The sequence below is a fragment of the Cervus canadensis genome, chromosome 20 (genome assembly GCF_019320065.1).
Source record: "Cervus canadensis isolate Bull #8, Minnesota chromosome 20, ASM1932006v1, whole genome shotgun sequence".
Classification (NCBI taxonomy): domain Eukaryota; kingdom Metazoa; phylum Chordata; class Mammalia; order Artiodactyla; family Cervidae; genus Cervus; species Cervus canadensis.
The window spans coordinates 21,651,809-21,667,561 of record NC_057405.1 but is presented as its reverse complement, the minus strand read 5'-3'; the positions used below and the strand labels follow the sequence as shown (position 1 = coordinate 21,667,561).

The 15,753-nt window shown below is 41.3% G+C and overlaps 1 protein-coding gene across 1 annotated transcript in view; it reads right to left on the bottom strand.

Annotated features, from left to right (window-relative positions):
* COL9A1 (collagen type IX alpha 1 chain) overlaps positions 1-15,753 on the bottom strand; it is a 90,351-nt gene that overhangs the window by 9,128 nt on the left and 65,470 nt on the right. The window contains exons 32-36 of the mRNA XM_043439001.1: positions 15,398-15,442; positions 13,992-14,024; positions 10,671-10,817; positions 10,359-10,413; positions 8,644-8,832 (exon numbers count right to left, since the gene is read on the bottom strand). Coding sequence (XP_043294936.1) covers positions 8,644-8,832; positions 10,359-10,413; positions 10,671-10,817; positions 13,992-14,024; positions 15,398-15,442 — 469 coding nt within the window. The remainder of the gene's footprint in view (positions 1-8,643; positions 8,833-10,358; positions 10,414-10,670; positions 10,818-13,991; positions 14,025-15,397; positions 15,443-15,753) is intronic.

The following is a 15,753-nucleotide window of genomic DNA, read 5'->3' as shown; positions in this document are numbered from 1 at the left end:
AAGAAGTTTAATCAGAAATATGCAAATCCAATAGGAAAGAAAATTGAGGGAACTTCCCTGGGGGTGCAGTGGATAAGAGCCCACCTGCCACTGCAGGAGACACGGGTTCCATCCCTAGTCCAGGAAGAGTCCACATGCCACAGAGCAAGCGAGCCCCAGCGCCTCGACTACTGAGCCCACGCCCCAGAGCCCAGAGCTGCAATGACTGAAGCCCTCCCGCCCGTCGTAAGCACGAGAAGCCCGTCTGCAACAACGAACAGCAGCCCCCGCTCACCACCAGAGAAAACCCCGTGCAAATCGGCGAAGACCTGCCGCAGACAAAAACAAAAATAACTACTTTTCAAAAAGAAAGAAAGAAAATTGAATGGAAGCTTAAAAGCAATCTAAATATCCATTAAAGAGATATATACACTACGGAACTTCCAAAGAGTGGAATATCATGCATGGGTAAAGAAGAGTCAGGAAGAAGGTCTGTGAAATGATGCCCAAGACATTGTTAAGTGAAAAAAGCAAGGCCCAGATGATTTCCTAAAGGACAATGTGATTTGTTGCTAAAATGACATAGGGAAAATATATATATATATTCATAGATCCTTTATAGTGTCACTGGTAAGGGCATGTAGAAAACTAAAAACAGAGATTCCCTAATGGAAGGATAAAGGGAACCAGGCAGATGGGAGCCAGGGCTGAGACAGACACTCTTCACTAAGTACTTTTTTATACATTTAAAAACGCTTGAACCATGTAAATTTAGCATCACCAAAAATAAATTAATGAAGTTTCAAAATGTAAAGTGTGCTGTCACAGTGCCTACATTTCATTTCTGTCTCATTATTTATAGGGAATGTACTTTGGATTGCAACCAACCATGTGCATTTGCAAGACAGTTGATTGAATTCAGGAATTCAGCAGCCACAGAACAAACGCTGCATTCATTATCCTGGCCCCTGCAGAGGCCAAACTTAGAAACTTGGCCTCATTAGCAAAACACCCTAATACCTTAGTTAACAGGTGTTAAAAGACATGACTGCTCCTAGTAGAAGACAACCTCTACTGCTCCATTAGCAAAGTAGCATGCTATTACTATACTACATCCTTAGAAGATGCAACAGCATTTCACAATAAGTTCTATACGTGATCTTTTTATCCAAATATTCGTATCAATCCCACCTCATTAAATATCGACAGGTTTGTTACAATTTAAAAAACAAAATCATGCACAGAACAAAAACAGGAAGAATATCTGTACAACCATCTGTGCATTTGTCAAATAGTCAAAAATCTCTAATTAAGAAATGAATGTTTGGTGATCATACAATGTCCTTGTGTGAACATTTATATGATGAATCAACATTTTGAAGATAATTTAAATTTTATAAATATTATGTAAGGAAATACATAATATTCAAGTTCAGCTTGAACTCATATATAAACTAGTTTTTTTTTATACACTCATCATCAATATGACATTACTGTAGTAGGAAGATATGACAATTAGCATTTTAAAAACTAACAGCTTAAGCTCTCTTGTTAACTTGGCAATTTAAATGTCATTTCACTATAATTGTCAAGGCTGGCAGTGAGAAAGTGCCACATTTTCTGAAAACACGAGAGGATTATAAATTAAAATGCAACTTTCGCAGCGATGGTGATAGTTAAGCATATTCTAGCATGAAGCCACACCAACTTCAAAATGTTTGCAAGGAATCAGACCACTGCCTCTTTAAAGGAACTTATATATATGTGTGTATATATATATACACACATACATATATGTGTGTGTTAACCAAGTCATAGGACAAAATGGATATAATGGGTGAAGTGATGTGAAATTTCTGGAGAGAGATGAAAACCCTTAACAAAAAATCATAATTCTAGAACTGAAAAATACAAGATCTGAAAGTAAAAATTCATTGGATGGGATTGCCAGCATATTTGGACACTGCAGAATGAAGGGAACACAGCGTGTATGATGTACACGCTGTATGATGTATAGAATAGCAGTTTTTACAAATTAAAGAAAAGACCCTTGTCTTCACTTCGATGCTGTTTCTGGTGGTCAGTCATGGAAAAAGACGCTTTCGACAGGCCCGGGACACAGCCACACTGCAGCCTGCAGCGGCCACCGTGTACAGGTTCTGCTACCCGCAGGGTTAATCTGCTTCAGCAAACACTGGTCACATCTCCCTCCAAGACGTAGGAGACCTGGCCTGGGGCTCAAGCCCACCTTTGTTAGCCTGCTGTGTCAGAAAGACATGTAAAAAGCTGAGAAAAGATGCTTTGGGTAAAGTGTGAAGGGGATAGACACTTTCAGTAGAAAAACAGTTTTCTATGATCAGAGTGGGTAAAACTGGAGAAATTCATGTGGCTCCAAAATTGCTACTGAATTTGTCTATTTGGAAGCTATAATAGATGCTCCATCTTCAAGCGAGAATGAACACTGGAAAAGGTGAGTCTCAGATGGGCTAGGCGTACTTTCCCTAGCTTTCACTAACACGGAGACATGTCTGCTTGATGCCCACTAAAAGATTTAAAAATACACGCAGCCTGTCTCAAAGGGGCTTAAAATTAACAAACCACAAACATTTATAAAGAGTATTTATGACAAGAAAGACTTATTTAATTCTGTGCAGAGTGAACCCAGGGCCAGTCAGGGGTCACCTTTCATGAAATGAGCACACAGCTCTAACACGTTTGTATAAAAGTGTGTAAAACATGTCGGCAAAAACAAACAAAATAAGGGAACACAATGGAAGCTTTGAGTATGGTCTGAGGCTTATTTCTACTAGCTCCTATTAAAAATGTTCCACTGTGTTTTTCAAAGTAACTTTTAAGGAAGAAAACCATAATTTGATTAAGACACAGCCTGAGCTGTTAAAAGCTTAGGAAAACTGACTCATTAATAGCTAACCTTGTCTACAGAGGAATTTCTCTGGAAAACACCCTCAAAGTGACTCTATGGCAAACCCAAACTCCCACCATCCCTTCTCTTATTAAGGATGAAGAAAACGGCAATGAAACACATCTCTTCTCTGATCAGTAGAACAGTTAAGTTTCAAATGGTGGAGTGTTTATTCTCAAGGAAAATTTGAGCTCTAAACTTTGGGCATTAGAACACCACGCGTCTTCTGCTAAGTAGGACTATTTATGTCTGTGGAGGACAGAAAGGTCAAGTCCAGCTACCTAGAACCATACATCTTCAAGTGTGTGTCAGCACTGAATTATATAGAAAATTTGACTATTCCTTTCTGCCCACATCCCAATCTTAAGAAGTAAAACTCAGAGATGATGCTGCTTTAATGGAACCAATGCCAAGAAAGGCATGAAGGAGGGCAGGGAGAGAAAGTTCTTTAGAAAAAAGAAAAGAACGGCCTCACTTCTAGATTGTAAGTTATGTCATGAATCCTGCAGGCAACGGGGAAGTCCCAAATACGATCAAACTCTGCTTGATGGATGAACTCAGTGCCAGAGACACTTCTGGGGTTTCAAATATAGAAGTAAATTTTCTTCCCTCCAAAATGAGGTTCTCTTGCTGGAACCCACCCAGCCCCACCCAGACAGAACTCTGCACTGCGACTCCCAGCTTCGCTGGAAGCTTCCAGGTCATGCCACCTGTGTTAGGAGTGCTCCCCAGCCCTTGGCGCACATTCAGATCACCTGCAGAATATTTTTAAAGTCTGATACCAAGTAATCAGGTGGCGCTAGCGGTAAAGAACCTGCCTGCCAATGCAGGAGACAGAGGAAACGTGAGTTCAGTGTCTGGGTCAGGAAGACTGCCTGGAGGAGAGCATGACAACCCACTCCAGGATTCTTGCCTGGAGCATCCCATGGACAGAGGAGCCCGGCGGGCTTACAGTCCATAGTGTCTCACAGAGTCGAACACGACTGAGGTGACTTAGCACCAAGTAACCAAGCCAAGTAGATCGCAGTATCTGGGAAGGGGCTGCAGACATGGGCAGGGTTGACGGCTCCTCACGTAAGTCCCGTGGACAGCCTAGACTGTCTCCCCCTGGGCAGGCTGTCCTGACTCAATGAGCACACAGACCTCTTCCTTCCTTAGACAGAAGACGGGACTTCAGGAGCCGGCTCCTATGAACTCAAGGTTAAGCTCAGCCCTAAAGATGGAGGCTTCCACCATCACCCTAATTCCAAAACCAGACAAAGATGCCACAAAAAAAGAAAACTACAGGCCAATATCACTGATGAACATAGATGCAAAAATCCTTAACAAAATTCTAGCAAACAGAATTCAACAACATATTAAAAAAATCATACACCACGACCAAGTGGGCTTTATCCCAGGAATGCAAGGATTCTTTAATATCCACAAATCAATCAATGTAATACACCACATTAACAAATTGAAAGATAAAAACCATATGATTATCTCAATAGATGCAGAGAAAGCCTTTGACAAAATTCAACACCATTATGTTAAAACTCTCCAGAAAGCAGGAATAGAAGGAACATACCTCAACATAATAAAAGCTATATATGACAAACCCACAGCAAGCATCACCCTCAATGGTGAAAAATTGAAAGCATTTCCCCTGAAATCAGGAACAAGACAAGGGTGCCCACTCTCACCACTACTATTCAACATAGTGTTGGAAGTTTTGGCCACAGCAATCAGAGCAGAAAAAGAAGTAAAAGGAATCCAGATAGGAAAAGAAGAAGTGAAACTCTCGCTGTTTGCAGATGACATGATCCTCTACATAGAAAACCCTAAAGACTCTTCCAGAAAATTACTAGAGCTAATCAATGAATATAGTAAAGTTGCAGGATATAAAATTAACACACAGAATTATCCCTTGCATTCCTATATACTAACAATGAAAAAACAGAAAGAGAAATTAAGGAAACAATACCATTCACCATTGCAACAAAAAGAATAAAATACTTAGGAGTATATCTACCTAAAGAAACAAAAGACCTATACATAGAAAACTATAAAACACTGATGAAAGAAATCAAAGAGGACACAAACAGATGGAGAAACATACCGTGTTCATGGATTGGAAGAATCAATATTGTCAAAATGGCTATTCTACACAAAGCAATCTATAGATTCAATGCAATCCCTATCAAGCTACCAACGGTATTTTTCACAGAACTAGAACAAATAATTTCACAATTTGTATGGAAATACAAAAAACCTCGAATAGCCAAAGTAATCTTGAGAAAGAAGAATGGAACTGGAGGAATCAACCTGCCTGATTTCAGACTCTACTACAAAGCCACAGTCATCAAGACAGTATGGTACTGGCACAAAGACAGAAATATAGATCAATGGAACAGAATAGAAAGCCCAGAGATAAATCCACGAACCTATGGACACCTTATCTTTGACAAAGGAGGCAAGGATATACAATGGAAAAAAGACAACCTCTTTAACAAGTGGTGCTGGGAAAACTGGTCAATCACTTGTAAAAGAATGAAACTAGAACACTTTCTAACACCATACACAAAAATAAACTCAAAATGGATTAAAGATCTAAATGTAAGACCAGAAACTATAAAACTCCTAGAGGAGAATATAGGCAAAACACTCTCTGACATAAATCACAGCAGGATCCTCTATGACCCACCTCCCAGAATATTGGAAATAAAAGCAAAAATAAACAAATGGGACCTAATGAAACTTAAAAGCTCTTGCACAACAAAGGAAACTATAAGCAAGGTGAAAGACAGCTCAGAAGGGAGAAAATAATAGCAAACGAAGCAAAGACAAAGGATTAATCTCAAAAATATACAAGCAACTCCTGAAGCTCAATTCCAGAAAAATAAATGACCCAATCAAAAAATGGGCCAAAGAACTAAACAGACATTTCTCCAAAGAAGACATACAGATGGCTCAAACACATGAAAAGATGCTCAACATCACTCATTATCAGAGAAATGCAAATCAAAACCACAATGAGGTACCATTACACGCCAGTCAGGATGGCTGCTATCCAAAAGTTACAAGCAATAAATGCTGGAGAGGGTATGGAGAAGAAAAGGGAACCCTCTTACACTGTTGGTGGGAATGCAAACTAGTACAGCCACTATGGAAAACAGTGTGGAGATTTCTTAAAAAACTGGAAATAGAACTGCCATATGACCCAGCAATCCCACTTCTGGGCATACACACTGAGGAAACCAGATCTGAAAGAGACACGTGCACCCCAATGTTCATCGCAGCACTGTTTATAATAGCCAGGACATGGAAGCAACCTAGATGCCCATCAGCAGATGAATGGATAAGGAAGCTGTGGTACATATACACCATGGAATATTACTCAGCCATTAAAAAGAATTCATTTGAATCAGTTCTAATGAGATGGATGAAACTGGAGCCCATTATACAGAGTGAAGTAAGCCAGAAAGATAAAGAACATTACAGCATACTAACACATATATATGGAATTTAGAAAGATGGTAACGATAACCCTATATGCAAAACAGAAAAAGAGACACAGAAATACAGAACAGACTTTTGAACTCTGTGGGAGAAGGTGAGGGTGGGATGTTTCGAAAGAACAGCATGTATATTATCTATGGTGAAACAGATCACCAGCCCAGGTGGGATGCATGAGACAAGTGCTCGGGCCTGGTGCACTGGGAAGACCCAGAGGAATCGGGTGGAGAGGGAGGTGGGAGGGGGGATCGGGATGGGGAATACGTGTAAATCTATGGCTGATTCATATCAATGTATGACAAAACCCACTGAAATGTTGTGAAGTAATTAGCCTCCAACTAATAAAAAAAAAAAAAAAAGATGGAGGCTTCCTTAGAGCCGGAGAAAACAGGTCTGTGATCCCCATCACCCTACAAGGCGGTCCTTCCCAGGGAAGACAGGCAACCGCCCCACACAAGCACATCTCTGCTGGCGGCCCCTCTCCAAAGTCTCTGACTCAGGACGCCTGGGTGTGCAGGAGGATCTGCCTTCCAAGCAAGGTCTCTGGTGATGCTGAGGCCACGGGGACCACTCTTGTGAATCACCGCTCTTTGGTTCCCTTTAGTGACCACATCGCAGGCAGAGGAGTCACCGTGGCCGGGGCACAACAGAGACAGCTAAGCCAACAGTCCGACCGTGGTATGGGCTTCCCTAGAACGGTTTATGTGTGTGGGTGAGTGCAGTGTGATCACAGGGAGCACCTCCGGTACGAATCCCTAAACAGAAGCTCAGAGCAGGACTGACATGAATGGCTAAGGGATCCTTTCAGAAAAGAGGTCCAGCTCTGTAAGCTGACCTCAGAGCTCTCTCCATAGGTGACTCTGTCCAGCCTCCAAAAACATGTCAACTGTGCCAAGTTCACAAGAGGCTCCAATTAGGGCTCTTTTTTTTTTTTTAACATGTAGCTCCTCATATGCCAAAAAAAAAAAGAAAGTAATGAACAACACTGTTCCAACTGAGGGTGTTGTGAACTAAATGCATCTCCCATTCAATTATAGATCCAGAAAGACAGCTTGCTTGACCTCTGACCATTTGCACCATATTTATCCCTAATTGGAGCATCACTATCTAAAAACACTCTCTTGTTTTTTTGTTTTTTTTTTAATTTATTTTTTTATTGAAGGATAATTGCTTTACAGAATTTTGTTGTTTTCTGTCAAATGGAAACTTACATTACCATATGTAAAATAGATAGCTAATGGAAATTTGCTGTATGGCTCAGAAACCTCTCTTGTTTTTGACACCACGTCTTTCTGAAGTTCCCAGAAAGCCGTCAGTCACTCATCCTGATACGGAAACTCCATACTTTTCATCCTTTTTGTAAATTATCTGGGACACACTGCCCGCAGGCTGACCTACTCATCTGAACTAGCAAGCACCATCTGAGGCAGCCAGTTCTTCTGCAAATTCTGCAGAATACCTAACACACTCACAATCCTATTTTCCTACAAGACAGCGGTGTCAAGAGCTTAACTTGCTCTAAATAAAAGGAGAAGAAACAAACTCTCTCACACCCTCTCAACACGTTAAATAAGGAATACAGTTGTACTTCAGAGCTGAAAAAAAAATCCATCAAAACTGATATACAATGCCACTTTTTAAAAGAAGAGGGGGATTTCCCTGGTAGTCTAGTGGTTAAGACTCTGTGCTCCCAATGCAGGGGGCATAGGTGTGATCCCTGGTCAGGGAACTAAGACCCCATATGCATATTTTAGGCAAGGCCAAAAATAAATAAAAGAAGAGGGAGGCAGCTTTAACTTGCGATGAGATTTTTCTGATGTCCTGCTAACAAGTCTCGTTTTCTGATGTCCTGCTAACAAGTCTCGTTAGTTGAAGTAATAGATACAAACACTCTTGAGCCAGTCGCCATCTTAGAAGAACTCTACGATGACTTCAGGGTCTCAAAAAACAACAAACAAAAAACCTCAACGATCCTGAAGTTTATCTTGAACTACGGCTAAAGCAGCATGACTGGAAAGATCAGACCAAAAGTCGAGGAACCTGGATTCTGGTATTGGGTCTACGGCCATCACACACCAAAGTCAAGAAAATACCAGATGACAGCTCTTTAATCGTCACCATCCCCACAGAACAGGACGGTAATCTCACATCACAGACACCTGGCACTTGCCAGGACCAGTGAATCCACCGAAACGAAAAGCCAGTGTGTGTGTTCCTGGTTCCAGGTGGGCAAAAGGCCTTACCTTTAGGGCCCCTCACACCGAGAGCGCCGGGGGGGCCCTTCATGCCCGGGAGGCCGCGGAGTCCCATCTGGCCCGGAAAGCCGTTCTCTCCAGGGGGGCCCGGGGGGCCGGGGGGTCCAGGCCGCCCAGGGAGGCCCGAGGCTCCGGAGTCTGGACGCTTGAGACTCGCAGCCATCTGAGAAAAGTGCTCTACAAGGTAGTGAACAAAACCAGCCAGGGACGTCAGAAACACGAAGGCGATTCCAGGGAAACGCGACTATTTCAAGTGCCTTTTTTCTAAATGCGTCACCAGAGCTTCAGAACTGGGGGTGAGGGATGAATAAAGCTCAGTTGGTTTTCCCCGGGCTTGCTACCCCAAGGCGTCACTGATGCCGCTGTGTTCAGCCCTCTGTGGGGAGAGCTGGTCCTGCTGCCTTGAGGCAGGGGAGGGGATAGAGACCCTTAACCTTCAGGACCGAGCCGTGTCCAAAAGGATGTGTGTCACCTGAACCTGGCTGGTTATCTGAAAACCCACGATGGGAAGGAAGTGAGCTGCTCCACACAGCTGGAAGTGGACGTCCTGAAGCTGTGTCAAAGCCAAGGACATTGTCCAGAATTAGTACTGAGACACCGTTTGAGACCTGGGCTCACGTGCTTAGCTTGAACATACTACTTTATGTGAAATATCCTGAGGATTCATGACTTGCTAATAAATCTCCTTCTCAAGTTTTTTTCATGCATGGAAGATACACCAGACATTAAAGAGAGCCTGCTTCTTTGGAATGGTCACAATCTGTCTTAAAAATTTATAACTGTGTAGGCTTTTTCGGGAACCATTAAATAGATCCAGAATCATCTACCATAACCAGAGAATAAGAACATTTTCCCATTAAAATACTCTAAGGGAAATATTCTAGTGCAATATTTTTTAAAGCTTTGGGTGTGAAGGAAAAAATGAAATGGAAACATATTTCTCACCAAAATTTCTAAATCATTTAAATGTGAATACCCTAAGTGGGCCTTATTTAAGTGAGGGTTAGCATAAAGTCATACTTTTCTCAATATGAAATGCTTAAAATGGAAATATCCTTTCAAAATAAGATGTCTTCAATATTGGTTTCCAAATACAGAGGTGACAATTTCATCCTGGAAAACTCTAGGCATCTACTTGACAAGCTAGACTATCTCATGAACACATAAAAGGGAAGTGTTTCTTCATGACAGAATTGGTTCCAACTAGAATCAGACAATAAATAGGAATTGCCATAACTACAGACAAATTTAGATAAAGGTTAAGAAATGTGAAAATATATATCACCATTTTGGCAAAATTCCAGTTATAGATTTTCTACCTATGTTGTGCATGAATGGAAATAATGGCCTTAAGCTTGTTATGGGCAGAAGTCTACCAATTGTTTCTCACATAATCTGCAGAGACAGCCTACGTCAATGCCAGGGACACACCAAGGCTAGGACATTAAGAAGGGGAAGAGTCTGAGAATTTGTTTTCCAAAGGAGGGGAAAAAGTGCGTGCGTGTGTGTGTGTCTGTGTGTGTGTGTGTGTGTGTGTGTGTGTCTGTGTGCGTGTGTGTAGGCTGACCCAGAAATGTACTATTTTTCCTTGAGGCTATAAGCAAATGGCAACAAACTGTACAGAACAGAAGTGAAATTAATACTATTCAAAATCCCCCACCCTTTAAAGCCTACAAAAAGTCAAGCCATGACGACTTATTTACCTTGTATGACTCTCATGCAAACCTGCTTGATGTGCTGATCAGTCGGCGCTCTGCCCTGGGACGGAAAAGACAAAAGCCAGTTTGTCCACGAGCGAAGCCCACAAAGAGGGCATTGTTGAATGGTAAACCGGCAGGCTGGGCAAGGGACCAGTGGCTGGATTTACAGAACTGGTTCCACGCTCGCCGCGGAGCTGAGGTCGGGTCCCTCCCAAGCGCCGCCCGCAGCCCGCAGCCCCCGGCCCCTGGCCCCCACCCCCAGGCGGCGCCTCCAGAGGAAAACCCCGGAGCCGGCCGCACTCACCCCGCACTCACCGGGGGGCCCTGGATCCCGGGCAGGCCGGTGGCGCCCTGCTCCCCCTGCACGCCGCGCGGGCCCGGCGGGCCTCGGGGTCCTTCCTCTCCGGGAAGCCCCCGGCTGCCTTCGGGCCCCCTCAGGCCAGGCTCCCCAGGGTTCCCCGCCTGGAACACAGGGGCGCACGTTAAGTCCAGGCTGAACACAAGGGGGGCGCCTGCTTCAGGTTGATATAAGCACTGACACTCTGCCTCCCAAGTTAAAAATCTAATAAGCACCAATAGGCGTTTGCTCAGAGGTTACAAAGCCTCAAGGTGAACACACGTAATGCCACAGTCTCTCAGAATTCCAATGCAAGTAAACATTGTAAAGATCTTTCTTTGGGGCCTAGATATTATTTCGAAATGTTAATGGAAATAACACATTTTAAAATCACATTCTTCATACTTTAAGCCATTTCTAAGAGCAAGTTTGTTTTTAATAAATCGTGTTAACTCTTTTGGGCCACAGAAAGTCTACTGAGTTCACAAGACATGTTACACTGTGTATCACCAATACAGAAAGCATAAAATAAAGATATTTCCAAGAACATAAGTTATTTAGCCTTTATAACATTCTTTTGAGAATCTGAGGAAGCCAGATGTATCCAGGAATTATAAAACACTAACATGAATTGAATCAACACATTTAAAATGTTGCATTTAAGATACCAGAACAAAACGAGTGAGCCCATAATTTATCTAAGGATACAAGAAATATCTAAGTAATAAAGATGTTTTAAAAAATCAATTATTTCCTTAAAATGAAACCATATACCAGTTAGATTTTTAGTGGTCTGAAAGCAGACCACTAAAAGCATCTTTATAGTCTTCATCTACAAAAACTGTTTCAAAGAGAAACTGAATTAATCCATTTTTTGTTAAGCTACCTCCAGTGGAATTTGTGACATAGTAGTTACAGTGACTTGTTTACAGAATAAAAATGAGAAGATAAAAGTGAAAGAGCATGGGGGAATGCCACTGCTCTAGATCTGATATTCATAAAGCTGCTCTGTCCGGCTTCCTTTTCATACCAACGTTTCTCTAGGAAAAGTCAACTCATTCAACATTCAGATATTTTAAACTGAAGGAAAAATGGTAATGAAGCAATGCTTCCACCAGACACATCTTAAGAAACCTCAGGGATGCTTTTTCCAATCTCTCTTTGCACACACACACAAAAAAATTATATTCATCTAAGCCAACTTGTCAAAATTGCTTCTTGAAGAAATTATGGCTTAAAAAGATTTCCTGAGAGCCAGGCTCAAGGGAGAAAGCTAAGGATGTGCTGTGAAACTAAAGTTGGGTATTGTCAGGTCACTAGAATGCAAGGTATAGCAATTTCTAAAAAAGTCCAGTATGTGTGTGCGCTCAGTTGTGTCCAACTTTTTGTGACCCTTGGGACTATAGCTTGCCAGACCCCTATCTATGGAATTTTCCAGGCAAGAATACTGGAGTGGGTTGCCATCCCCCCTCCAGGGGCTCTTCCCAACCCAGGGATTGAACCCACATCTCTTACGTTCCTGCATTGGCAGGCGGGTTCTTTACCACTAGTGCCACCTGGGAAGCCCAGACGGTACACTGTAATTTCATCAGTATTCCTTGGGTACTGACAGAAAAGATGGGATGGGAAGGGAGGTGATCAGTCAGGAGCTAATTCCTAGTATTGCATCCAAATTTAAATGAAATTAACTCATTTTGATACCTGCATTGTTCATCCACCTTTTTCTTTTATAACTTGAATTATCACCTTTGAACATTACTGATTATTTCTAGACAGTGAAGTAGGATTTCCATTATCAGATTCTGTCCAGGCTTACCCTTTACAGTGTTTCTCAATCCTAAACCATTCTAAGGCATAAAGATGTTCTTTGAAGCTTGACTGTCGCATGGTGTTTAGAGGTTGTATGTATACAGGTGTGTGCATTTGTGTGTGTGTGTTAGTCATTCAGTCATGCCGACTCTTTGAAACCCCATGAACTGTAGCCCACCAAGCTCCTCTGTCCATGGAATTCTCCAGGCAAGACTACTGGAGTGGGTAGCCATTCCCTTCTCCAGGGGATCTTCCTGACTCAGGGATCAAACCCGGGTCTCTTGTATTGCAGGAGGATTCTTTACCGTCTGAACCACCAGGGCAGTCCAGTATGAACACAGGAAGATAATATAAAACTTTCCATATCGAGGTTGCGTGAAGAGCCCTGGACAGGGCACTGTAACCAAGGCTGGGAGTGTCCTCCCGGAGAAGGTTGGGCTGAGGATTGGGCTAAATGCTTAGGTAGGAGGTACTAATCTAAGGAAAGAGAAAGGGTGCCCCAAACTAGGAGAACAGCACATGTTGTTAAAGAGAATATGCCAAGTAAAAAGAACCACAAACAGATAATGTCCAGAGAGGTCAGAGATGAGGCTGGTGAGGCTGCAACCGCTTCACTGAAGGCTTTGTATTCTTCGCCAAGAGTCTGATTTTATTCTACAAATGCTATTCTCGAAGGGTTTTAAGCACAGGAGGGATAGATATGTAAGCTTTATCTTCTAATCTAGATGTCACTAACTGTCATCTGTTGGACAGAAGAATGGCAGGGATTCCAGACAAAGGAAGGTCTTGGGGATTAATGGAAACTCCTGATAGATGCCCTTGACACTGAGGTCTGAGCTTCATCCTTTCTCCTTGCATTATCTTAAATTTGTTATTGTATTAAGATGTATATTCCTTTCAAATTAGCAAGTCATTCTAGGTTTGCTACTAATTGATTATATAATTCTGAATACATCTAATCTCTATGGACATCGGATTAGTTTCTGAAAAGTGAGAAACTGAATGAAATGATCATTTTCTAGCCCTAATAATTATCCATATTTTCTTGTGTACCATGCCTGTATCTTACTTCTCCAACTAGAACACCCAGGAGATTATGAAAATTATTGAAATATTTGCAATGATATGACTGACAATGAAATTCAGTTATGTTCTTGTCACTGCAAAGCACAATCAGTTCTTATAAAACAATCCATTTGTGGAAGAAATTACAATATATACTCAGTGAGCCATTTATAATATGAAAAAAAATAAAATAAAAACTTCCTTTAGAGTGGTTAGGTCAAAAGGCAGATCCATTTACACTGTTATGAGTTGTTTTCTCCTTTGGACTAATCCACTACTTAAAGCATAAATTTAGACATTAACTTCCTTAAAGGTAAGACCTTTTAGAATTGAATTTTACAGAATGATTTAATAAAGCAAAGCATTCTGTTTTTATAGCTTTAATGATATTTTATTTTTATACCATTACTATTCATTATACTTACAGATCCCTTTGGGCCAGGTAATCCTATATCTCCCTAAATCAATAAAATGAAATCATATTAGAACAATGTATTCACATTTGATAGTTTACTAAAAAACACTGAAAAGGTTATCATGCTGCCAAAGTCAATAGAAAACCATGAACAGAAGAACCCTGACACTGCAGGAAAAAAATATGAGTCAAAATTTGGATTCTGGTCCCAGTTCTGCTATTTAACTTCATGACCCTGTGTAAACTTTGTAAACCCCCAGCCTTTGGCTAACTCGTCTGTTAAATAGTAGGGTTGAATCAGGGCTCTCCAAGGTTCCATCCAGACCTAAAATGCTAAGTGTCGAGAATTAAAACATGTAAGTCAAAAGATATTAAACTAGCATGCTGTTATAAAACTTAATAAACATTTAAATCAGATGACTTCATTTTTGAAACTCTAGCAGTATTCTTAAAAATCCCTCAAAGTCTATCAAATCAAATATGCATGCTTTAAAAAAAAAAAAAACTTGCATATCTCCTACCACTAGCTCTAGGTATGAATTCAGCTCATGCTAGCACATTGGTGCATGTTCATTACAAAACAGGATGATTTTTAAACATTCTCTTAGCTTATAAAATGAACAGTTTCAATGGAATATAAAATTGAAATCATCCTTTTCTAGTTTATTTAATAGCTAGGCAGCTTTGTCTAATTCATGTGTTACATTTATATTAACTCTAAATCCTAAAAAACCTGAATAAAATATTATTCAACATTTTCTCCTGAACTAAAAATCCTCTGAAACTATTTTCTGAGAACTCTGTCATTACCACAGCAAAGGACCAAATGTAAGTTCCCACACTAGGTAGGTTCTGTTTGATTGCATCGTAATGGGAAGGAAGAGCCAGCAGACAGAAGTGCTGGAGGCAGTGATGACTTGTTTGCCTTCTCCCTGCCTTCCTGGAGCTTCAGCAGAAGCCTCCTCTGGAGTTGGTTTTGGACTCCAAAAGACCGTGGAAATCACCCACAGTCAAACTTGTGAGTCACAACTTTCTATCTACAATAAACTATTAATATAAACCACAATAAAGTTTTAGCTTTATTTCCATGATAGGCACTATTCATAGACTTTCTGCAGTCATATAAGAATCACCTGGACTTTCTAGATGGAAAAAAATGAGCAAACATGCCCTCTAAAGGGAACACTTTGTCCTCCCAGTGCTCTAGGCCAGATCTACCAACGCCGGGGTATTTCCCCTGCATTTTGCTTGACCTTGGCTCAGTTCTGGGGGGTGGTTTGTGAGCTTATGTAAGAAACATCTTAACCCTGAAAGAAGTCAGCAAGTATAGCAGGGCCAGAGAAAAGAAGAAGGAAATACATCTGATACAGTTCAAAATCAGTGAAGCTCCACCAATATCCAGGAAAAATGTCTTACGAGTTCACCCCTTTCTCCAGCTTCACCCTCTTCACCAGAGGCGCCCTAAAAATTAAAAGTCACATTTTAAAAGTTCTTAGTCCCTTGGTTCAAATTTACCCAGTCAACACTGATAAAAATTCAGAAGTTCCCACAGTGCTCCCAAGGTCACACAGAAATACGACACGTCCTTAAGGGTTTTCCAACCTAGCTGTCAGGGGCTAGTCTAACCCAGGACCAGAGGAAAGCCAGAAGGTGAAGTTGAGTTTCAGCTAAAGTTAAGGATGAATGACTGTGTCAGCAACTGGATAATTAGGTAAGACTTAAGAAGGGCTCTTATAGGTGGGGGGAAAAAAAACCTCAGGACAAAAACTAAC